This window comes from Phyllobates terribilis, unplaced genomic scaffold, assembly GCF_046119375.1.
Source record: "Phyllobates terribilis strain yellow unplaced genomic scaffold, ASM4611937v1 Scaffold_2__4_contigs__length_985480577, whole genome shotgun sequence".
Taxonomy (NCBI): domain Eukaryota; kingdom Metazoa; phylum Chordata; class Amphibia; order Anura; family Dendrobatidae; genus Phyllobates; species Phyllobates terribilis.
In genome coordinates, this window is record NW_027362762.1 from 143,930,595 (window position 1) to 143,956,325 (window position 25,731).

A 25,731-nucleotide genomic window follows, 5' to 3' on the forward strand; every position below is an offset into this window, starting at 1 on the left:
TCTGGATGTAGAAGTCATGCTTACCTAAGCTTGTAGTTTAGGTCAACCTAAATCTTTTACTAAAAAAAAAATCTGGTTGGAGATAGTGAAAAAACGTAGTTTAGAACCTTCCATGTATATCTATGCCCCTCTCTGACTCCTGATTCCTGCCATTTGTGGTAACGAAAACCAAAGATGACTGGTTGCTTCCTGATAACCCATCTACAGTGGCAATCAAAATGATTTAACTCCCATTGCAAATTTTTTTTTTTTTTTAGCAAAATGTATAAAGTTTTTGCTGTTTACAATGAGCCAAAAAGGAAAAATGTAAATACTGTAGATCAGCACAACTAATGTAAAAAGTGGTTTCTCCAAATTCAACCTAAAATTCAACCCCCCCTCCCCAACATAGAATCCTTCATAAGAGCATACCAATGATGCAGCTTGAACAATAGGGCCCGATTTATCATAACAGTTCGACAGGTTTTTGGCGTGAATACTTCTCATCTGGTGAGTTTTTGATTTGCGACAAATTCATCAAGTGATTTGCGCTTTGTTTCAAGTTGTCTTTTCTAGTTTAGTTAGTTTTCTGATTTTTCAATCACTGTGGCTTTTCCAAAAGTTTAGTATCATGAAATGTGACTATTTGAAAAATCGCCCTCCCCCTTCCTCCGGAGTGATTTGATGTACGCCAGTTATTTTGTTGCTTTTTTTCGCAAACATTTTACAAAACACACAACTATTCCCACTAAAAATTTAGCGAAACAAGTTAAGGGCAGAAAAAAGACAATTTTCGGCATTGAGCAAAATTCATGAATCACATGCGCCATTTTGATCAATTTGGTGCAAAAAGTGTCAGCGAAAACCACAAAAAACAAAAGTGACAAAAAAAAGCACAAATGATGAGTCAGGCCCATAGTTCACAAAAAAACACTGGCTACACTAACTGAATGTGTAAGAAAGAGGAAGCTGTCACCGGCTGCCATCAGATATCTGAGGAGGCAGGTGGTCAAAAACCTTCAACTGACTAAAAAAGACCTAAAGCAAGATTTGATTTGGTGGCAGCAGGTAGTGAGGTTTTGGCTTGCAAAGCAATAATAATAATTTTTATTTCTATTGCTCCAACATATTCCACAGCACTTTACAATTCAGAGGGAACTTGTACAGACAATATCAGATATTACAGAGTAACACATAATTGAAGAGATACCAAGATGAATGAGGGCCCTGCTCGCAAGCTTACAACCTATGAAGGCGCATACTAAACACTAAAGGTTTCCATTCCCAGACTTCAAGATGTAAACCTCTGCCAATCCTAAAGGACAAGAAAAGTCGGGTTCAATATGCTCAATACTAATAAAATAAGTGACCCACAGAAGTTTGGGGATTCTCTGTGGTGGGGCTATTGAACATAACTAGAGCTTTTAAGGTCTTTGAATCAGCAGTATGTCTGGGAGAGCAAAAAAAAGCATAGGCTGAAACTAAAACCCTGCCTACAGTGAAACATGGGGGTGACTCAAGGATGCCTACAGTGAAGCATGACGGTGGCTTGGGGACGCTCTGCAGTTGCTTGTCTTCCTCTAGCACTGGAAATCTGCATCATGTGAAGGGTAACATCAATTCAATCAAGCACTAGAAAATCCAAGGAGAAAACATCATGTCTCTTGTGCGGAAGCTGAAGCTTGGGTGTCATCAGACCTTCCAACAGGACAATTAACCTAAAGTCCACTAAGGCTTGGATTCAGAAAAAGTCCTGGATGATTCTAGAGTAACCTTCACAGTTGCCTGACTAGAACTCGATAGAAAATCCTGCGTGGAATTTAGAGAAGGTGGTTGGAGAACGCAAACCCATTGCCTGTGAGGAAAGGGCTAAGGAACGCTGCCAGAAGCTAGTGTCTTACTATGCATCTGTTTGACTATGCAGCAGGTCATTACAGCCAAAGGTGCTCTACTAAGTACAAAATATACAGTACTCATCATGAGGGGGTTCAATAACTCTGACTGCAGTAGTCAATAAAAATGATATTTTGTGTTGAATTTGGATAAACCACTTATTATATATTAATCGTGGTGAGCTATTCTTATTGTTCTTGTTTGGTTTATTGAAGGCAGCAAAAAGTTTTAAAATTTTGCTAATAAATAGTGTTAAGCCACCCCCGTAGTGTTCGAATTCGGTTCGGTTCATCGAACACCCGTATGTTCGCCGAACTGTTCGTCGAACTGTTCGTCGAACACCTTCGAACACCGTTAAATCCAATGGCAGGCAAACAAAAACACATAGAAACACATAGAAAACACCTTCAAAGGTGTCCAAAAGCTGACAAACTGCTCAGAAGACACAACTAACACATGGAAAAGTGACAAGTACATATAGTCATGCAAAAAGAAAAGAGGTGGAGGAGTAAAAGGAGGGGGAGACACAGATATAGGCATGTCATGCCCTTCTAAAACCAAAAAAGTGCGAAGCCGACACGGCCAGTCCGTTCCTGCCCGTGCGACCTCCGTGTCGCCGGGTTTGTGCCAGAGCCGCGGTGGACCCTGACGGCCAGCCCCCCTCTCCCAATACTGGTGCCTGTCCGCTGGTGGGTCGAGCGAGCCCCCCTGCGGTGGAGACAGGTCTAATCTTTTTAATTTAAATTGTCTCTCTAATTTGAATGAATACACTTTAAATCCTTTTACAAGGATCTATTGAAGGGCAAGTCTCATGCCAGCAGCCGTGGTAATTCCAGCTCCAGTAGCGTCCACTAAAGCTGCTGCAGTTAAAAAGCTTTTATAAGGATCGAGCTTGGCGGTCCACCGCAAGGCGTCCTACCGCCAGTCCCAGCCCCTGTGCCTTGGGGTGCCTCCCCGATGCTCTTCACTGAGTGTCCCGGGGGCCCGAACCATTTCCTTTGAAAAAATTAAGTGTCCAAACTACAGGTGGTGTAGCTTGCTTAACAGCTGGGATAATCCACTGACTAGCAGACACTGCTACTAGGCACAAAGTATTTCCTGGGCTAGATGCAGTTAAAAATTTGTAATTAGATACTCTCGTTGGATGCTGAGAAAGCATTCCATAGAGTCTCCTGGCACGCCATATATTATTCTCTTAAAAAGCTTGGGGTAGGGGTCTAGGGGACCCTTTTATAGGCAAAATCACGGCCCTGTATCGCAATACGTCACCTAGGCTGAAGATAAATGGAACATTTTCATCACCTTTCATAATCACCAATGGGACAAGGCAGGGATGTCCTCTGTCCCCTCTCTTATACATCCTAGTGACGGAGCACCTGCTCTCATCAATTCGCCATAACCCCAATATTAGGTGGATTGAGGTGGGAGGCACCGAGTACAAGTGCTCTGCATTTGCTGATGATGTCCTAGTATATATCACTCAATCACATATATCCATCCCTGCTGTTATGGCTGAATAGATCACTTTGTTACATGGTCAAATTTTAAAATCAATGCAGCGAAGTCTGAGGCCCTCGATGTCTCCCTCCCCAAATCCATACAGGATTCCATCCAGTCCAACTTTCCCTTTGCCTGGCCCTCACAGGGTATCAAATACTTAGGAATTCCTATTCATAGAGACCTCTCCCGTCTATGTTATCTTAATTTTGGGCCCTTTATTGAACAACTCCATACAGACCACGGTTGGCAAGTTAGAACTGTAAGATTCACTACGTGAACCACTGGTGTTTTGTGGAAAAGCACATGTACACCGCGTTCCAAATTATTATGCAAAAAGTGTTTAGGAGTGATAAGGTAAGAATTTTTTGATTTGTCAGTTAAACTCATTGATGGTGATGTGTGTCAGGGCTCTTTATATCACTGTAAGCAATTGCAGACACCTGTGCTAATTAGTATGGCAGGTGTGTCCAATGAAAGGCAAGACTACTTAAGAAGGCTGTCCCACATTATAAAGCAGCCTACATTTTCTGCCAAAATGGGAAAGAAAAAGGATGTGTCGGCTGCTGAGAAGCAACAAATTGTGGAGTGTTTAGGTCAAGGCATGACTACAATCAACATTGCCAAGACACTTCATCCTGATCATCGCACAATCAAGAAGTATGTAGCTGATTCACAGTGCACACGTGTGCTTGCTGATAAGGGAAAATTGAGGATTCTTTCCCACAGGCAATTACGTCAGGTTAAAAGAGCAGCGGCAAAAAAGCCTTGTCATAGCAGCAGACAAGTTTTTGAAGCTGCTGGTGCCTCCAACGTCCCCCGAACAACAAGATGCAGGGTCCTTCAGAGGATTGCAGCTGTGCGTAAGCCATCCTGTTGACCTCCTCTATCCACTGTACACAAGCAGAAACGGCTCCAGTGGGCCAAACAATACATGAAGACTGACTTCAAAACTGTTTTGTTCACCGATGAGTGCCGTGCAACGCTCGATGGTCCAGATGGATGGAGGGGAGGATGGCTGGTTGATGGACACCCCATGCAAACACGGCTACGGCGCCAACAAGGAGGAGGTGGAGTAATGTTTTGGGCTGGAATCATGGGGAGAGAGATTGTCGGCCCCTTTAGGATCCCTGAAGGGGTAAAGATGAACTCCATAATGTATGTGGAGTTTCTCAAACAGCACTTCCTGCCATGGTTCAAGAAGAAGAACCGTGTATTCCGCAGCAAGATCATTTTCATGCATGATCATGCACCGTCTCATGCTGCACATAACACATCTGCATCTCTGGCTGATATGGGCATAAAAGGGGACAAACTTATGGTGTGACCCCCATGCTCCCCTGACCTCAACCCCATTGAGAACCTCTGGAGCATCATCAAAAGGAGTGTCTATGATGGCAGGAGGCAGTTCACATCAAAGCAACAGCTCTGGGAGGGTATTCTGTCCTCATGCAAAACAATTGAAGCAGAAACCATCCAAAACCTGACAAATTCAATGGACGAGAGAGTTCAGAAGCTCCTTTCGAACAAGGGGTCCTATGTGCAAATGGAACATCACCTAGAATAAAGTTTTGAGTTGGAAACTGTTTGATTTCAGTTTCTAATAACCTGCTAATGCTTCTAATTTCAAATATGACCATTTTTTTGTTCTTTATTAAAATGAAAAGGTTGATCGAAGAGTGTGGGGGATCTAAGAGTGTGGCAACCCAGTAGTCAGGATTATTTCGAATTCTGACAATCTGAGGGTCATGTTGCAGGTAGTGCAGCAAGAAGGCACTCATGTGTCTTGCGCATCTAGGAGCCCCAAAATTATTTTCCGGGCTAGATGCAGCTAAAAATTATTATTAATATGAAAGCTGGTGGAGCTTAGTATAGATGGTCTAATAGAATCAATACTGCACACTGCTACAAGGCCCAAATTATTTTCCAGCCAAGATACAGATAAACATGATTAGTAATTTGAAAGCTTAAAATGGTTGGTGAGGTGATTTTAACAAATCATCAAGCTTTTACTCTCCCCAGGATGACACAGGGGTAGAAAAGTCGTTTCGGATCCATGATTTGTTCATCTTTATGAACGTGAGTCTGTCTACATTATCAGTGGAGAGCCGCGTGCGCTTATCTATCAGCACACCACCAGCAGCGCTGAACACATGTTCAGACAGAACGCTGGCTGCGGGGCATGACAAGATCTCCAAGGCGTAAGTGGCTAGCTCCGGCCATTTATCCAGATTGGAAGCCCAAAAAGAGCAAGGGTCCAGTGACACAGTTATGGCTTCAATTTTTACTTGGAGATACTCCTGTACCATCGTCTCTAGGCGTTGACTATGTGTCAGACTTCTTGTCTCCTGTGGCCTTGCAAAGGATGGGCTAAAAAAGTGGTGAAATGATTCCGCAAAATTGATGTTACCTGCAGATACTGTGTTTCTGTTACGTTTTGAGTGCTGGACACTCGACGGTCCCATGGTTGGCAAGTTGGAACTGTGAGATTCACTACGTGCACCACTGGTGTTTTGTGGAAAAGCACATGTAAGATTCTGCAACAGTCTCTGCTGATACTCCTGCATGCGTGCATCCCTTTCTATGGCAGGAATCATTTCTGCAAATTTACTTTTGTACCGGGGATCTAACAGTGTGGCAACCCAGTAGTCAGGCTTATTTCAAATTCTCACAATTCGAGGGTCATGTTGCAGGTAGTGCAGCAAGAAGGCACTCATGTGTGTTGCGCATCCAGGAGCACCAAGTCCCTGTTGTGTTGGTGGCGAGGTAACAATCATGCTTCCTTCCTCTGCCCTCTCCCCCCAACCTCGCACAACAGAAATGTGATCAAGGTCTCCCTCATATGATGAGTCTTCCATCAGTTCGTCCTCCACTTCTTCCTGGGCTCCTGCACCTTCCTCACTAGTTTGGCTGCTACCATGCGCCCTGGCAAAACCATCTCCCCCACCCTCACATGCCTGCCGCCTTGGTGCTGCCGACCGTCTGGACCTTGCAGATGTTAGCCCTTCCGCATACAACTCATCCTCCTCTACTTCCTCCACCTCCTCTTGTGCCACCACCTGACTCCGAATTCTGTTTAACATGTGCTCCAGCATGTAAATCACCGGAATAGTCATGCTGATAATGGCATCGTCAGCACTAAACATCTTCGTCGCCATTTCAAAACTGTGCAGATGGGTGCATAGGTCCCTGATCTGAGACCACTCCTCCAGCGTGATTTGCCCCACCTCTGGATCTCGTTGGCCCAGGCTATACGTCAGAACGTATTGCACCAGGGCTTGTCGGTGCTGCCACAGTCGCTGCCACATGTGCAGAGTTGAATTCCACCGGGTAGGCACATCGCATTTTAGCCGGTGAAGTGGCAGGCCCAACGACTTCTGTAGAGATGTAAGTCGCTGAGCTGCGTGATGCGAACGACGGAAGTGAGCACACAGCGACCGTGCCCTCTGCAGAAGGCCATCTAGTCCGGGATAGTGGGCTAAAAATTGCTGGACAACCAGGTTCAACACGTGAGCCATACAAGGCACGTGTGTGACATTGCCCCGTCGAAGGGCCGTACCCAGGTTTGCAGCATTGTCGCACACGGCCTTCCCTGGTTTCAGGTCCAGTGGAGACAACCATTCATGAAACTGGTTCTCCAGAGCTGACCACAACTCCTCAGCTGTGTGACTCACATTTCCCAGACATTTCAAAGTAAAAACCGCCTGATGATGTTGAGCCCTGCTGCCAGCATAGTAAGGAGGTATGCAGGATTCCTTCTGCGGAGTTAGAAAGCTTGTGGCATGACCAGACAGGCTTTGGGTGCAGGTGGAGGACCAAGAGGAGGTTGAGGAGGCAGAAGCAGTGGAGGAACTTCGAGATAAAGAGGGTTGACGCACAACTCATGGGGACGGCAAGACTTGGACAGCAGCCCCTTGTCCTGCTGTCACCATAGTTACCCAGTGCCCAGTCAGCGACATGTAACGCCCCTGTCCATGCCTACTCGTCCAAGTGTCTGTGGTGAAATGCACCCTGTCACACACAGAGTTTTTCAAAGAAGCGGTGATGTTGTGTGCGACATGCTGGTGGAGCGCAGGCACACCTTTCTTTGAGAAGTAGTGCCAACTGGGCATCTGGTACTGGGGCACTGCGACGGACATAAGGTCTCGAAAATCCTCTGTGTCCACCAGGCGGAAAGGCAGCATTTCTATAGCCAAGAGCTTGCAGATGGTGAAATTCAACCTCTTAGCTTTCTCATGGCTAGGAGGAAATGGTCTTTTACTTGTGCACATCTGAGGGACCGAGGGCTGGCTGTTGTGCTTAGACGGAGTTGAGAAGGGTGTCCCCGGCAAACTGCCGGTCTGTGAGGAAGATGCAGGCGGACATGTTAGGTTGCCTTGATCCAAAGGTGGTGCTATCGATGTCGGACAGCGCTCAACACCAGCTGGTGTTTCCACCTCCAAAGAAAATGATGACCTGCCAATCACGCTGGCTGTTGCGGGTAAAGAGGTGGCAGGTCTGCGTCCCAAAACAGGTGTGACTGCTGTCCCCCCAGTCACAGAGGATGAAGAGGCCACGGATGCACAAGATGTGGCAGACGGTGGTTGGCCCAGCCGGCTAGGCCGCATTGTAGCACAGTGAACTTCCCACTTCAACTTATGCTTCATATCCATGTGCCGGTTCATGCATGAAGTACTCAAACTATGTATTTTTTGGCCTCTACTTAGCTTTTGCTGACAAATGTTACAGATAACACGAGTTGGGTCATCTTTATCGATCTGAAAAAATGCCCAGGCTATGCAAGACTTAGCACCCATGCGACCTGAAGAGCCACCACGACTTGTGGTCAGAGGCAGAGTTGTGTTTGAGGATGCAGTTGTTGACGTGCTTCCAGTACTACGTCTCTGTCCAGGAAGGCGCAACCTGACCTCGTCGTCACTAGCATCCTCCTCCACCTCCTCTGCTGACCTCATCGACTGGCTGACTGTGGGTTGACAGTAAGTGGGCTCTCCAACCTCGTCATCATCACCCTGTGTGTTATCACACCCGTCGTCCTCAGAGCCAACCTCTTCCTGCCCTGACAAAAAACTAAAGTTGTCGCTCCAATCAGGTATTTGAGTCTCATCATCGTCTTCCTCATTGTCTCCACCAACAGAAGTTACAGTTTGGGAACAAGGGTCTACATTATGGTCAGAACCTTCTGCGTCCGGTCCTGGATCCGACTCATAAAGATTCTGGGCATCAGTGCAGATCATTTCCTCGTCTGGATTCACAGAAGCTCTGGAGCCGACCTCTGATTCCCAGGCTATAGTATGAGTAAACAGCTCTGCAGACTCAACCATCTGTTCTACCCCATACTCAGATGGGCAGCTGGAGACTTGGGAGCTGTGAGGAAGCAAGTGCGATTTGGGTGACACCTCTGAGGACTGGAGTATTTATGATGTTGAAGTTGAGGTGGAGGAGAGCCCACTTAAAGGAGCACTTGATATCCGTTGTGCCTCATCTGGAATTTGTAGCGATTGGCGTGGCCGTAAGAAATGGATCTTATCACATTGTCCGCTAAAAGAAGTAGACATCTTAGTTTGGCTGGAAGATGGTCTTTCTTCTGCAGATGTTACTGTTGCTTTAACACCTACCCCACGGACACAACCTTTTTTTCCCTTCCCAACACGCCTATTCCCCTTTCCACCAGCAGCAGGCCTTTTTCCACTAATTTTGGTGGTTAACTAATTCACAACTCTGGAGTTGTTTGCACAAAAAAACAATGGATAGGAACCGAGTAGAGCTGAGTGGCCAAACTGTGGTATTAGCCCAAAAGTATTGGCTGCGTTAGATGCAGATAAAAATTATATTGAATTTGCAACCTGGTGGAGGTTAGTATAGATGGCCTAATAGAACAAGTCCCACACACTGCTATAAGCGGAAATATTTTTTCAGAGCTAGATGCAGAAAAAAATTATATTGAATTTGCAACCTGGTGGAGGTTAGTATAGATGGACTAATAGAACAAGTCCCACACACTGCTACAAGCCAAAATATTTTTTCAGAGCTAGATGCAGAAAAAAATTATATTGAATTTGCAACCTGGTGGAGGTTAGTATAGATGGACTAATAGAACAAGTCCCACACACTGCCACAAGCCGAAATATTTTTTCAGAGCTAGATGCAGATAAAAATTATTTTGAATTTGCAACCTGGTGGAGGTTAGTATAGATGGACTAATAGAACAAGTCCCACACACTGCCACAAGCCGAAATATTTTTTCAGAGCTAGATGCAGATAAAAATTATTTTGAATTTGCAACCTGGTGGAGGTTAGTATAGATGGACTAATAGAACAAGTCCCACACACTGCCACAAGCCGAAATATTTTTTCAGAGCTAGATGCAGATAAAAATTATTTTGAATTTGCAACCTGGTGGAGGTTAGTATAGATGGACTAATAGAACAAGTCCCACACACTGCTACAAGCCGAAATATTTTTTCAGAGCTAGATGCAGAAAAAAATTATATTGAATTTGCAACCTGGTAGAGGTTAGTATAGATGGACTAATAGAACAAGTCCCACACACTGCTACAAGCCGAAATATTTTTTCAGAGCTAGATGCAGAAAAAAATTATATTGAATTTGCAGCCTGGTGGAGGTTAGTATAGATGGACTAATAGAGCAAGTCTCACACACTGCTACAAGCCGAAATATTTTTTCAGAGCTAGATGTAGATAAAAATTAGATTGAATTTGCAACCTGGTGGAGGTTAGTATAGATGGACTAATAGAACAAGTCCCACACACTGCTACAAGCCGAAATATTTTTTCAGAGCTAGATGCAGATAAAAATTATTTTGAATTTGCAACCTGGTGGAGGTCAGTATAGATGGACTAATAGAACAAGTCCCACACACTGCTACAAGCCCAAATATTTTTTCAGAGCTAGATGCAGATAAAAATGATTTTTAATTTGCAACCTGGTGGAGGTTAGTATAGATGGACTAATAGAATGATGCTATGCCCAAAAGGTTTTACTTCACTAGGTGCAGTAAACAAAATTGTATTCTATACACAGGTGGTGTAGCTGGCAACACAGATAGGCTACTCCACTGACTAACACACACTGCAAGAGGCCAAAAAGGATTTGCTTTGCTAGATTTAGCCAAATGCTGTGAAAAAAACTTGCACAGCACTAAAACAGACCTGCCTGGCAAAAAGTGATAGGAACTGATGTAACCTAGCCCTGAAAAGGACTGCAATTACAATTAGTCTTTACTCCCAACCTATCTATTTAAGAGCACAGACCTGCCTGATAAAAGTCGTAGGAAATGATGTAACCTAGTCTTTAAAAGCACTGCAATCACAACTATTCCCTACTCCCAAGCTATCTGTATATTTCAGAGAAAATTGGCTTGAAATTAACAAAGTATAGCGCACACAGCAACAGCGGTGCCGTCTAACACGCAGCTGCAGCAGTGAGAAAATGGTGGCGACGGGGAAAATGGCTGGGTCTTATAGGGCAAGGACATGTGACATACACTGCCAATGACACATGCCCTTGCTTGTGTGAAAAAAAGCAGTTCGCTCCGTGAGTGCGCTGCTGATAGGCTGACAGATTGCACCTCCCCACTGCAAATGCGGGAAAGAGAAAAAAAATGGAGATCTTCATTATTCCTGCAGAGATCCATCCCCTGCCCCTCCCCCTGCCCCGCTGTACACTCAAACTGCGTATTAACATTAATTTTCAGCATTACTGAGAAAAAATCCAGTTATGATTTTGGTGCATGAACAGTTATCGAACATAACCTCGAACAGCCAGATTTTTTTCAAATTGTTCGTGTTCGCCGAACGGCTCGAACACCGCCCAAAACAGCTCGAATTTGAGATTGGCGAACAGTTCGAGTAGAACAATGCTCATCTCTACTAATAAACTGTATTTGCAATAAGGGTTGAATAATTTTACTTGCAAGTGTAGCAATCTGTAAGTAAAGTAGTGAATCCATGACAGCGTACTCTTTGCTTATTAAAAAAAAATTGAAATTGTGCTTGTGTCAAGAATTCCTTTGAAATGATAGATATTTATTTTGTTCAGCGCAATATAGTAAGCTATCACCTTTTAAGAAAGGAAACAGGAACTAGACCTGGGAGGATGAGACTCTGGTCCATAATCTCAGAGATGATTCTTTCCTGTTGTGTGATGGCTACGTGCTTGTAACCTGATGTACAATTCACAATAATTTACTGGAATATTATTTTCCTAATAGCATATATAAAACATCTGTGTTAGGCATCTTATTTTCTTAAAGGCATTGTCTAAAAAATTTTGTTATAACCCCAGTCATCAACTGTTATTGCCAAGAAAGCCCCCTTGCTCACACCACCACCCCTCTAACGTAATAGGCCATATTTCTTTATGAGACTACCCCTTTTAAAGAGGTTTTCCAATTAAAAACTTTTTGTACACCCACTGGAAAAAACATGAAAAAAGCTAATTTGAGGTTGCCCTAATCCTTACTCTCCAATAAAGTCTATGTAGACACAGAAATAGTCATTCCTTAGATCAGTGGAGATTTTAGTAGTTATACTACACAAATTGTTAAAGGATTTGTCCTATTTTCACCTTAGAAACAGTTCTAATAATTCCGAAATTTTATTTGAATCACTCTCTTAAATATAATATATTTTTTTTATATCACGAATTGTTAAAAAAAATAAAATCGAAATCTTGCAATTTTCACACTGGCAACTAGGGCTAATCTAGACTGATACTTCCTGTTGTTTCAGGAAACAATACATGTACATTAACAGCAACAGACTGACTCTGACTCTTATCTTTTGTGTTGAAGCATCTAATCAGGGTCATTGTGAAGAGAGGGGGAGCGTTCAGTTGTGACATCACCTATTGTGAATGGTGGATCTTTTGTTATCAGCTGTGTATGGAGGTGTTACCTTGTCATTATAATCCTGACTCTGATGATAATGAGACTTCTGAAAGTATTCTGTAAAGAGCAGGAAGTATAAGTGCAAAATGGCCCCTGTGACAACTTTAAAAATTGCAAGATTTCTAACTTTATTTTATTTTTGAATATGGCTCATGATATGAAAAATAAAAATTACCAATATTTTAAAAACATACAACCTGATTTAAACAGCAGGTCATTTTCTGATGACACAGCATTCCTGGTTTTGGCTTACAAATACTAATGTAAAATACTGACCAAATACTGAACATGTGAACGTGGCCTTATAGCATCAGAGCTGTTGATGAATTTCCCTCTTCGTTGCTCTCCCCTATTTTCTAGAATGTAAATTTCTGATCATCTATTTCAGTTTTGATTGGTTGGGCTAAAAAAATAAAGTAGTAGGTGAAGAAAAAGTTTTTTGTAAGTTGAAAACTCATAATAAACTTTTTGCTTGCAAGAAATTTATTATTATTATTATTAGATCCAGGAGCATTTCTCTCTGGAATCCCTAAAAATGTAAGTACCGGAATCTCCTTGTGTGTGAAAGAAAATTCTCAGGAACTTATTTTATTTGTGCCCTTCTAAGTAACTACCTTTCCTACATTGTAAGAGCAGAACTTCTGTGGTGCCTGGAGTAGTGTCAGTTTTTACTGTAATTCTTGCATTGTATTCATTGTACCATCATTACATCATTATAAACAGTAGTAATTGGTCCCATCATGCTGCAGTGTTTAGACTGTACTTTTACCCTGCTCCAGCCGTGTTCGGATTGTATGGCTGCCTGCTGGATTAGTTCTCTAATTATACCCAAATGCTGATGGAGGGACATACAAAGCATTGCTGCATTATTTTTAGAGAACGCTGTTGATTGATACGTGAGAGCCTTTTGTTAGATCTCAGAAAATGTCATCATAACCTTCCAGTGAAGCCCCCCCAAATTGCTGGATGTGTGTAAATGGGGGTGGCAGTGCAGTGGTTAAGTTCTATGCTTAAGTTTAGGTGGGGAGGAAATGTGAGCTTTGTCTTTCAGGAAAGGCTAGTTCCCCCCATCATGTCCTTCCCCCCCAACATCACATCCTCTGTCCGCCCTGATCGGCCACCACTCCCTACACAGCCCCCCACACTGACTACACACACAGCTCCTTCAGAGTGCTGCCTGAGGGGTCCTGAAAAGTTACCATGAAGCCTAGGAGGTCTTTTCAGGAGGTGCTGAGAGGGCTGAGCAGGAGTTTCAACTGTGCCACGGTATGGGAAAGGGGGTCTGTATCTAAATTCGGAGGGCACGGGGAGCATGTACATGTGCCTAATGCATTTTGGGGGTAGAACTGTGAGAAGACACTATGAAATGAGTGAGGAGGACGCAGGGGTCTACAGGAGGCTGCATGCATCTCAGTTGCTTCTTTTTGCAGAGTTTGTGGGAAAACTTATGTGAAGAATGTGATGGATGGAAATAGAACTGTGTGTGCTCGGGATGGGATGATTTCTAGAGATGCAGTGTTCTCGTGTCCACCACTACTGGTCCAGTTTGACTATCCATTGTGGACACAGAAATTCAAGACGTTGTCCTCATAGACATATAGGATTCTATCCCCAGTCCGATCATTCTTGGCACAGAAAAGGGAACCTGCGCTCGGATTGTGTGATGCAAATCTTCACCTTACACAGAGGTGTGAGTTACCTCTCTTGGAAGGAGGGAGTTAATTTGCATGTTTTTCCCATGGTACCCCATACTCTGCTGGTCTCCCTAAGGCAAATCAGTCTCCTCCTCCATAACTTCCAGAATGATGACATTTTTCAATGTATTTCTCAGCAATGGTGATGTCTGATGACCGTGTGTACCAATGGCTCATCAGTCAGAATGAACCTATCCCTAATGTTTCCATTATCAGGATCATCCCCGTATGTATGTCTGTGTTATACAGGGAGTGCTTCTGAAGGTGATATCTGCACAGCGTCAGGACGGGGAGGGTAAAGGTCTTTGTGACTTTGCATTATATATTGAGTTATTAGTCAGAAATAATCATTTTGCTTGTGATTGAGGGACATAATACAGGGGTGGAGAGCTGGTTACATACATTTTGGACTATAGACAGGATGTATACGTAGTTCCCAATGGATATACAAATCCCACGTTCTTGGATTACTAAGCAGCACCACACCCCCTTCCAGCGAGAGCTCATGGGTCCACACCTGCTGACCACATTGTACGACCATAGTAGTATTTATCCTGCTCAGCATGTGAAGTAGCACAGGTTTCTAATGTATCTCCTGTCTTATTATAGTCCCAGTGCTATACTATGAACTATTGCATTAATGCACTATGTATGGGTTCCTGCACAATGAGTCTATGGCTGCTTCCAGTCACAATATGGACAAATCATATGTGGTTCAGGATCTGGAGCTACCAAACCTAGATCACACAGGGTCTTATAGTAATCTATGGTCACATTGGTAGAACTGTGGGGATCCCGGTGTCGAGGTATAATATGCACCCTAAAACTGCTCCATCAGTTGCTCCAAGTAAGGCTTAGTCTGGGTTCACATTGTGTTTTCTTTCTATCCGCCCATAATTAGTGTATGTGGCTGAAAATGATGCATGACAGAGCGCACTGTCACTCCTCTGCATCATTATAGTCAATGACCCCATTGCCGCATACACACAAATCCTGTTTTGCATGTGGTTCGGACATAAGTTCCAACAGAGCCACTGACCGTAGGAGTAAACGCTATGTGATCCCAGCCTTAGTCTTGTAGACCTACTGAGCAGACACACACATGAATTAACTTATTAAATACTAGGGGAGAAGGATAGCTCCAAGCTTAGCTTGGATTTCTGTATAAAAATTTGGGGATTTTTCCCATGATGAACAACTTCCAGTAGCAAATCTATAAAAAATGGACGTGACCATTCACAGCTGAATACGGAGCCTCAGGCAGAGCGGGGTATAAGAATCCGTCATGGAGAGTAGTGTAACGTCGGGGAGTCATGTGACGCGCCCCCTGGGACATATTCCTTTTTGAGGGGAATACCCGGCACCGGATCAGATGGGGGTGGGTTGTAGTCTCCGAGCGGCTGTGACCCGGCCCGTGCCCAGGGCGTCAAACTCAGTGTTATGTGGCAGTCCTACAGATGTTATTAAGAGTTCTTTTGTGTCGACTACGCCACCCGTTGTGATGCGGTCACTGTGGCCGCCGCTGCAGCAGGGTCCGCTGAGGCTGATGGTGGGTGCGCAGCTTGGTGGGATAACCCCCAACGGGAGGGGTATAGCCTCAGGGAGGACAGGTGCAGAGGATGGGGGTTGTGGTGGTGTAGTGCAGCCGGCAATGAAGACAGAGTCGGGTTGTGCAGTTAAGGGTGTTTACTTACTGCAGATGTTGTACTGGTCACTCCAGCTGCGAGTGACCACCCGAGCCGTGCTGCGTCCACCAGGTCCTGGATCCCGCCAACCCCCAAACAAGTCCGGAGCGTGGCCCTGAGCTCTCCTTCTGTCCTGTTCTCTGGCCGTCCCCACCAGTGATCCACCTAGGTCCAGCTCCCTCGGGCCTTCTGTTGGGACACCCTTGGCCTTGGGTTCCCTGACCCTTCATGTGGTGTGCCTTCGGGGTGGATGTGATGGGTGACCGTGGCAAACGCTGCCCACGATCTCCGGTCTCTGGCTGGGGTGTGTTTTCTGCCCCCACCAGCTTGGGTTCCGGTACCCTGTGCCGACTCCTCACCCGGTGCTTTAATTTGGGTTCTTGGGTCCTCTCTGTTTTCCCCTCTGGGTACTCCTTCTCTGCTCCTCTCTCACTCAGGGTCTCTCTCTTGCTGCAGGCTGACTTCCTCTCTGCTTGCTGTCTGCTCCTCTGCAGCTGTCTTGCTGTCTCCAACTGACTTGTTCTCTGCATCTGACCCTGTTCTTAGTTGGTGCCCACCTTATATACACCCTCTATGTGTGAGCTCAGGTGACCAGCACCCAATGAGCTCCTAACTTTACCCAGGCTGCTCCCCCTATCTGCCCCTACACTACTTGGGATGTACCACCCCCCTCCCACTCCAGCCAGGAACAGACTCGGTTGTACCTGCACATTTCTAAGTGGGAGTACCGTCGGTCTGCTCCTCGGAAATGGGATGTGTGTAGTGCATGCAGCCTACCGAGCTCAGATCCACTCTCCATCCTTGCCCGGGAGTGGAATATCACACCTCTGGGTTGAGGTGCAATACCCCTGTAGCAGCCGAATCCTCAGGGTGCTACATTCCCCCCTGGTAAATCACAGCACGTCCTCGGGCTGTAAGACATAAATAACACCAAAAACATACATTTTTTTTTTTTTTTTTTTTCATAAACATATAAAACAACATATATTAGAAAATAAAACATTCTCGTCGCCTCTGGCTCCTCCTCCGGTCACTGTGCAACGTGTGACCGGGTAAAGTGCGACAGTCTCTCTGGAAAACTAGTTTCCCTATAAAACCAGTAGGGGGCGCTTTAGGAAGCGCAACTATATACAGGGGAAGTTGGCCGCTCTCAGTCCTCGGCCAGGTAAAGGGAAGGGAATGGCTGCTCACAGTCCTCAGCCTGGTATGGATTACGGAATAACGGGTAAACAGTTCACTCAGCTGGTCCCAACGGGGACTATATATATTTAGCAACAGTTTCTTCGGTACCCGGTCGGGTAACTATTTACATCTACTGCTCTGCCGCACTCAACGGCGTCTTCCTCCTGCTCTTTGCTTGTAGCTGGTTGTAACTTCAGACCCGTCCGGGTCCTCTTGCTCCTCCTCCTCGCACCGCAACTCCTCCTCCGTCAGGCGGTGTACGTGGAGGGCATAAGGTCCTTTGGCACACTTGTGCCGGGTAAAGGTGACCTCGTCTCCGATGTAGAGGTCACGACCTCTGTGCCCCTCCGGCAGATGGGACTCCACGTCTCTGCGCGTGACAAAGACGTCGCCGGGGGTGTTGTTGTCTCGAATGAAGCCCCACCCATGCTGCTGGTTGAACTTGATCACTGTCCCGATGGTGCGGGGACAATGCGCTGCACGGGGGTCCCTCCTGGTCCGGCTCTTCTGCTCGGCGCTCCTTATTTGGGCCTGTTGTTCCCGGACCCGCCTCTCTCTCCGCTCCCTCGCGAACTCTTCGAGCTGCTGTCGGCAACACTCAGCGCGCTCTGCTGCAGCCGCCCTAGTTTCCTGAGTGAACCCCATTAGATCTTCTCCGGTGGGGTCCCACTCAAACTGTGCTTCCGCTAGCGGGGGCGAGATCCGTGCCACGGGCTTCGGAGCCGGAATCAGGGGTTCATCCAGGGGTCTTAGTTTCTGCTGCCGTTCCAGCTCATGGTATCCTTCGGGCCAGATGAAGGGCCGCCCGTCCGGCCATGTGAGCTGGCTGAACAAGTCCTCCCCCAGGTGTGGCGCCCTTGGTTTTACGGGTGCGGGCGCGGTGGTGGTGGCGCCCGGGTTGCCCAGGCCTTGCGGCCAGGCCTGGGGCACCTGGAAGGTGAAGGGCACCGTTAGGACGGCGGCGCCCTGGGCTACCTGGCCTTGCGGCCAGGCCGGAGGCTCCGCGGAGGTAGGGGGCGCTGTTGGTGATGCGGCGCCCGGGGGTACTAGGCCTTGCGACCAGGCTGGTGGTGTTTCCTGCTTTGTCACGCTCCGGGTCGAGGCGCGTGACGTCACAGGGGTCGCTTCGGCGGCTTCCGGTCGGGGCCTAGTCCATAGCGGTGACATGGCGGCTACGGGCACAGCAGGGGGACTTTCGGGCTCTGCGACGGGGAGCTGGGGCAGGTGGGCGGTTTCTCGGCTTGGGGTATAGGCGTCCCCTTTACCTGCCTCCATGCGTTCGGCTCCCTTCTCGGCGCCGTCTCCGGCCTTGGGTCCTCCCGCGCCATCCTCAGAGGCGGTCTGTTTCCTCTTCCAGGGTAGCGTGCTCCGTTGACTGGTCTCAGCTTGCTGGGTCATCTCCCGGCTCCACTCCGCCAATATCTCGCGCTGTACCCGGGCCATCCTCCGTGCGAGGCCCTCCAGGGCAGTCTGTGCACACTCCCGGTCTCGGGGGAGCTGTGCAAGGACCTCCACTAGGCCTAGTGGGGTCGTGGTGTCTAGCAGGCTCCTGACCAACGGGTCGGTGCTGCTCTGCTCTTCTTCCAGCAGGCTCCTGGCCAGCGGGCCGGTGCTGCTCTGCTCTCCTTCCTCGGTCTCTAGCAGACTCCTGGCCAGCGGGCCGGTGCTGTTCTGCTTTCTCTCCATATCCGGGTAAGCTCCTCCGCTACTCCTCGTTAGACTTCTTGCCTCCGGGTGCGCTCGCTCCAGACTGCTCCAGGCGGCACCCATCTTCGTTCTTTTCTTTCGTCTCCTCCCACTTCGAGGGCGGTCCCGGGGCAACTCGGTGACTGTCAGCTCCAGGGGTAGTTCTTTCACGCTGACAGACACCTCCAGCATCACAGTCTCTGTTGGTGGGGGCGGTTTCCACTTTTGGCGCCATTTTCTGTCCTGGCCCACGATGGGAGGCGGCCTCCTGCCCTCCTTTGGCACGCCCATAATGGCGTCCGCTGCTCTTCCAAGGCGGGAAATCTTCGGATTTGGCGGGAAGCGTCGCCCAGTGGCGGGAAACTCTGCAGATGGCGGGAACAAGCTGGAAATGGCGGACAATCGGCGGGAAACGACCTGTGATGGGGTCCGATGGCGTGGACCCTCCGGAACCGGCGGGAGACTTCTTTCTGAGGTAAACTTGCACTTTTCTTCAGGCACGCAGTACCCGGGTGTTGCGGGCACGTAATCCTGCCGACTACGCCAAAGTTGACGCGCCCCCTGGGACATATTCCTTTTTGAGGGGAATACCCGGCACCGGATCAGATGGGGGTGGGTTGTAGTCTCCGAGCGGCTGTGACCCGGCCCGTGCCCAGGGCGTCAAACTCAGTGTTATGTGGCAGTCCTACAGATGTTATTAAGAGTTCTTTTGTGTCGACTACGCCACCCGTTGTGATGCGGTCACTGTGGCCGCCGCTGCAGCAGGGTCCGCTGAGGCTGATGGTGGGTGCGCAGCTTGGTGGGATAACCCCCAACGGGAGGGGTATAGCCTCAGGGAGGACAGGTGCAGAGGATGGGGGTTGTGGTGGTGTAGTGCAGCCGGCAATGAAGACAGAGTCGGGTTGTGCAGTTAAGGGTGTTTACTTACTGCAGATGTTGTACTGGTCACTCCAGCTGCGAGTGACCACCCGAGCCGTGCTGCGTCCACCAGGTCCTGGATCCCGTCAACCCCCAAACAAGTCCGGAGCGTGGCCCTGAGCTCTCCTTCTGTCCTGTTCTCTGGCCGTCCCCACCAGTGATCCACCTAGGTCCAGCTCCCTCGGGCCTTCTGTTGGGACACCCTTGGCCTTGGGTTCCCTGACCCTTCATGTGGTGTGCCTTCGGGGTGGATGTGATGGGTGACCGTGGCAAACGCTGCCCACGATCTCCGGTCTCTGGCTGGGGTGTGTTTTCTGCCCCCACCAGCTTGGGTTCCGGTACCCTGTGCCGACTCCTCACCCGGTGCTTTAATTTGGGTTCTTGGGTCCTCTCTGTTTTCCCCTCTGGGTACTCCTTCTCTGCTCCTCTCTCACTCAGGGTCTCTCTCTTGCTGCAGGCTGACTTCCTCTCTGCTTGCTGTCTGCTCCTCTGCAGCTGTCTTGCTGTCTCCAACTGACTTGTTCTCTGCATCTGACCCTGTTCTTAGTTGGTGCCCACCTTATATACACCCTCTATGTGTGAGCTCAGGTGACCAGCACCCAATGAGCTCCTAACTTTACCCAGGCTGCTCCCCCTATCTGCCCCTACACTACTTGGGATGTACCACCCCCCTCCCACTCCAGCCAGGAACAGACTCGGTTGTACCTGCACATTTCTAAGTGGGAGTACCGTCGGTCTGCTCCTCGGAAATGGGATGTGTGTAGTGCATGCAGCCTACCGAGCTCAGATCCACTCTCCATCCTTGCCCGGGAGTGGAATATCACACCTCTGGGTTGAGGTGCAATACCCCTGTAGCAGCCGAATCCTCAGGGTGCTACACATGCAGTATACTGTACTGCGCTCTACTTACTCTATAGTAATGTACAATTTTTTAAGTAGATGGACTAGGACGCTAAGTCTTCCTTTCTAGCTGATATTTTTACCAAGCCAAATGAAAGCATCCAAAACTATGACTCCTCTCTCACAGGGAGCCATTTTCTAGCCACAAGCACATACCCAACATCCAATTACACATCTAAAAGGGAATCTGCCACCAGTTTTTTTCTATCCCATCTGAGAGCAGTATGATATAAGGGCAGAGACCTTGATTCCAGCGATGTATCACTTACTGGGCTGCTTGTTGTAGTTTTGATAAAATCCCTGTTTTATCTGCTGCGGATCTAGCCGTTCTCTGAAAGTTGAGCGCTGTATAACCTGCCCACATCACTGATTGGCAGCTTTCCGTGTACACTTTGCATAGGCAGAAAGCCAATCAGTGGTTGGGCGGGGTTATATAGAGATCATGAATATGGAGGACTACAGTCTTCTGATAAAACTGTGATTTTATTAAACCTACAGCAAGCAGTCCAGTAAGTAACACATCGCTGAAATCAGGGTCTCTGCCCCTACATTTTGCTGCTTTCAAATTAAATGACAGATTCTCTTTAAATCAGCTACCCATTCACTGCATCCACAGGAACATCACAGTGCGGCATCCTCACACTTCTGCTTTCGTCCATTGAGTCACGTGGATCTTGCACATTGTTGTCCTACATGACAGATCCAGCCTCCGCATGTAGATAGCGCCCAAGGCAGACACTGCCCTTCTGCCAAACCAGAATGTTAGAGAACTAATTATAATACCACTCTGTCTTTCCCAAACGATGAAGGAATAATACCAGTGACAACTACCACAATGTACACGAAGAATTCCAACACTTCTTTGAACGACATGTATAAAGGATACGTCATCAAACTCAGATCAGTGGGGTCCAACACCCGGCACCCCCACAATCAGCCGTAGCTTGGAACCACAGCCAAGTGAAAATCACAGTGTACGGAGCCGGAGCTTGGTGCGCTGTGTAGTGGCCATTCTCAGGTACTGCAGCTCAGCTCCTATTGAAGTGAATGTGAACTGAGCTGCAGTACCCAATACCGGCCAATACACAGCACTACACAGTGTTCAGAGCTATGATTTTCCGGCACGATGCTCCATGTACTTTCAGTGAGTTCCTGATAACAGCGGATAGACTACTGTATCCTCACCCATCCCTTGTAGACTGAGCCCCCTGCGGGCAGGGTCCTCGCTCCCTCTGTACCAGTCACTGTCACGTTTTGTCATTGTAACTGTTTTTATATGTATACCCCTTTTTCACATGTAAAGCGCCATGGAATAAATGGCGCCATAATAATAAATAATAATAATAATAGACGGGGCTGCTGGGTGGTGGATCGCCAACCAATCTGATATTGATGACTAATGCTAAGTGCATGTCCAGACGACCGTTTTTTCGTCCCGAGTGGAATCCGATAAAACATCGGATCGTACTTGAACCAATGTTAGTCTATGGGTCCATGCACATGTTCGATTTTTTTCTTAAGACCGAGTCTATCCGAGGAAAAAATTGCAGCATGTTCGATTTGCATCTGATAATCAGATCGCACGCGTCCATGCAAGTCAGTGAGTCCGTTGAAAAAATCCTATTGCGCTCAGATGATATCTGAGTGCAGTCTGATTTTCACGGACTGACAGAATGGAATGGAATCGAGTTAAGGCTATTTGTTTAACTCAGTTTGAATAAGTGGTGCACTTCGCTACCGCTGTCATGTTGGCAGCCACTACATCTGTACATTTACATCAGCTGCTATTATATGGCTTAGACAACATATTTAGGAATGAACAGCATGTAATAATTCCAGTTTTGGAAACTAACTGGTTAACATATGTTGGATATAATTGTGGGATGAAAAGTCCCCTCCAGGATAACATTTTCACTATCGCAGACAGCTGCGAATAATACATAACTCTGCCATGGAGAGGGGCTGCCATTTAGGAAAGGGCAATGCTATACATGTCCCCTTCTTACAGGACCTTTTAGTGTTTAGCTTGTACGATCCAAGCATTCATTATACATCTATATATGTGTGTGTGTGTGTGTGTGTGTGTATACTTCTCAACATTGAAATTGAAACACTAGAAGGAAAAGTCGTGGAATTATGGAAATCACAGGATTGATAGACATGGTAATGATACAGAAATTATTAAACAATGGAAGCAAAATTTTTCAAAACTTAATCAAAATCAAGTAAGAGCATCAGGAGCAGAAGTACAAGTCTTGGCAAGCTAGCCATGAGGTTATTAATAATTGTCAGAAAATTGTTCTGCCACGCTGAATACACTTGCACACGTAAATCATCAAGATCCATTGCTGGCAGCTCCCTTTGCAAATGCTGACTGAGCACATCTGGGAGATAAGTTTGGAGACACTGCAGGCCATGGTAGCACATTTTAGACACAATGGATGCTGTCATTAGCACAAGCAACATGCGGCTTGGTGTTGAAAAAACAGCTCCTGGGACACCATGGAGAGGAATGGCCGTACTACTGATTCCACAACCAAATCAATGCAATGATGAACTTGTAGTGTACCTGGAATGAAGACTAGATGTGTCTTGTTATCTTACATTATGCCACCTCATACCATAATCCTTGATGAAGGACTAGTGTGACATTCCTTTGTGAAGGTTTCTTAATGGCGTTGCCAATGTGGTCTCCAGGCCAATCTCTGGCTATTATTGCATCCAATACAAAAGCAGGACTAATCAATGAAAAGGATAGGCCTCCATTCCAGCCTTCATTGCCTTCGTGCTCTGCACCATGATAGCCTTTGAGAGTCATTGGAGCACCCGTAGTTGGCAATCTTTCCTGTAGCCTAATAAAGTTAAAATGCCTTTTGACGGTTTGGTATGTGATCTCCAATTTCACTTGCAGTACAGAATGATCAATCATGGAACTGGTAGTATGGCCATTTTTCCAAAGTGTATCCTAGGCTGCATGTGGCTTGAACTATTGTGAGTAGCCTCTTTGTCCTAAACGTGCTACCATGGCCTACAGCATCTACAAACTTCTTTCCCATCGAGCCATATCTGGCACGTCACTGGTCAACAATTGAAAAGAGAGCTGCCAGCAGCGGATCTTGATGATTTACATTCCCAAGTACATTCAGTGTGGCAGAACATTCCTCAAACAACCATTAATAACCTCACTGATAGCGGCCAAGGAGTGGAAGTGCGTGGATTTCTGTATGTGGCGCTCATACTCCATAGTAAATAACTGAAGATGTTTTAAAAATTTTATTTCCATTTTTTTCACCATCTGCATTTCAGTAACATGTCTATCCATCCAGTGATTTCCATTATCCCCCAACTTTTCCTTCTTGGTGTTGCAATTTTAATGTTTATGAGTGTAAATATAAATAGGTGTATGTACATGTATGTCTGTATATTCCTGGTGCACACAGGTTGAAGAATGTAAACTGCTTTATACAGTACAGACCAAAAGTTTGGACACACCTTCTCATTTAAAGATTTTTCTGTATTTTCATGACTATGAAAATTGTACATTCACACTGAAGGCATCAAAACTATGAATTAACACATGTGGAATTATATACTTAACAAAAAAGTGTGAAACAACTGAAAATATGTCTTATATTCTAGGTTCTTCAAAGTAGCCACCTTTTGCTTTGATGACTGCTTTGCACACTCTTGGCATTCTCTTGATGAGCTTCAAGAGGTAGTCACCGGAAATGGTTTTCACTTCACAGATGTGCCCTGTCAGGTTTAATAAGTGGGATTTCTTGCCTTATAAATGGAGTTGGGACCATCAGTTGTGTTGGGAAGAAGTCAGGTGGATACACAGCTGATAGTCCTACTGAATAGACTGTTAGAATTTGTATTATGGCAAGAAAAAAAGCAGCTAAGTAAAGAAAAACGAGTGGCCATCATTACTTTAAGAAATGAAGGTCAGTCAGTCCGAAAAAATGGGAAAACTTTGAAAGTGTCCCCAAGTGCAGTTGCAAAAACCATGAAGCGCTACAAAGAAACTGGCTCACATGAGGACCGCCCCAGGAAAGGAAGACCAAGAGTCACCTCTGCTTCTGAGGATACGTTTATCCGAGTCACCAGCCTCAGAAATCGCAGGTTAACAGCAGCTCAGATGAGAGACCAGGTCAATGCCACACAGAGTTCTAGCAGCAGACACATCTCTTCAACAACTGTTAAGAGGAGACTTTGTGCAGCAGGCCTTCATGGTAAAATAGCTGCTAGGAAACCACTGCTAAGGACAGGCAACAAGCAGAAGAGACTTGTTTGGGCTAAAGAACACAAGGAATGGACATTGGACCAGTGGAAATCTGTGCTTTGGTCTGATGAGTCCAAATTTGAGATCTTTGGTTCCAACCACCGTGTCTTTGTGCAACGCAGAAAAGGTGAACGGATGGACTCTACATGCCTGGTTCCCACCATGAAGCATGGAGGAGGAGGTGTGATGGTGTGGGGGTGCTTTGCTGGTGACACTGTTGGGGATTTATTCAAAATTGAAGGCATACTGAACCAGCATGGCTACCACAGCATCTTGCAGCGGCATGCTATTCCATCCGGTTTGCGTTTAGTTGGACCATCATTTATTTTTCAACAGGGCAATGACCCCAAACACACCTCCAGGCTGTGTAAGGGCTATTTGACCAAGAGGGAGAGTGTTGGGGTGCTATGCCAGATGACCTGGCCTCCACAGTCACCAGACCTGAACCCGATCGAGATGGTTTGGGGTGAGCTGGACCGCAGAGTGAAGGCAAAAGGGCCAACAAGTGCTAAGCATCTCTGGGAACTCCTTCAAGATTGTTGGAAGACCATTTCCGGTGACTACCTCTTGAAGCTCATCAAGAGAATGCCAAGAGTGTGCAAAGCAGTCATCAAAGCAAAAGGTGGCTACTTTGAAGAACCTAGAATATAAGACATATTTTCAGTTGTTTCACACTTTTTTGTTAAGTATATAATTCCACATGTGTTAATTCATAGTTTTGATGCCTTCAGTGTGAATGTACAATTTTCATAGTCATGAAGATACAGAAAAATCTTTAAATGAGAAGGTGTGTCCAAACTTTTGGTCTGTACTGTATATGAAGAGATAGAGGTCAGAACAATTGATGTTCATGATGATGGAGGATACTGTTCCTGTGTGTGTTAAATGAACACTTTCTGACATCCCATCATGCATGTTATTGCGTTTGTCACTGACACATTAACCAAGGCTCACCAAGCAACGCTGCCTCCATCATCACACAGAAGTTATCTGTTAACCACTTCTTAATGACCTAACAGCCTTGGCTAAATGGTGGATCATGAGATGTTACTTTTAAGGGCTTTTTAAGGGCCATCTGGTATCAGAGGAGGATGTCTTGGCTGCCAA

General features: G+C 46.5%; 1 protein-coding gene across 5 annotated transcripts in view; it reads left to right on the plus strand.

The window, feature by feature from the left end:
* The window catches only part of TNS2 (tensin 2), a 180,121-nt gene that overhangs the window by 46,390 nt on the left and 108,000 nt on the right, over window positions 1-25,731 (plus strand). Inside the window, exon 1 of one of the 5 annotated variants that reach the window (XM_073662926.1) lies at window positions 13,403-13,543. The exons of the other annotated variants lie outside the window; for them this stretch is intronic. Coding sequence (XP_073519027.1) covers window positions 13,478-13,543 — 66 coding nt within the window. The 5' untranslated portion in view covers window positions 13,403-13,477. Of the gene's footprint in view, window positions 1-13,402; window positions 13,544-25,731 lie in introns of those variants that run through there. 5 annotated transcript variants of the gene reach the window in all.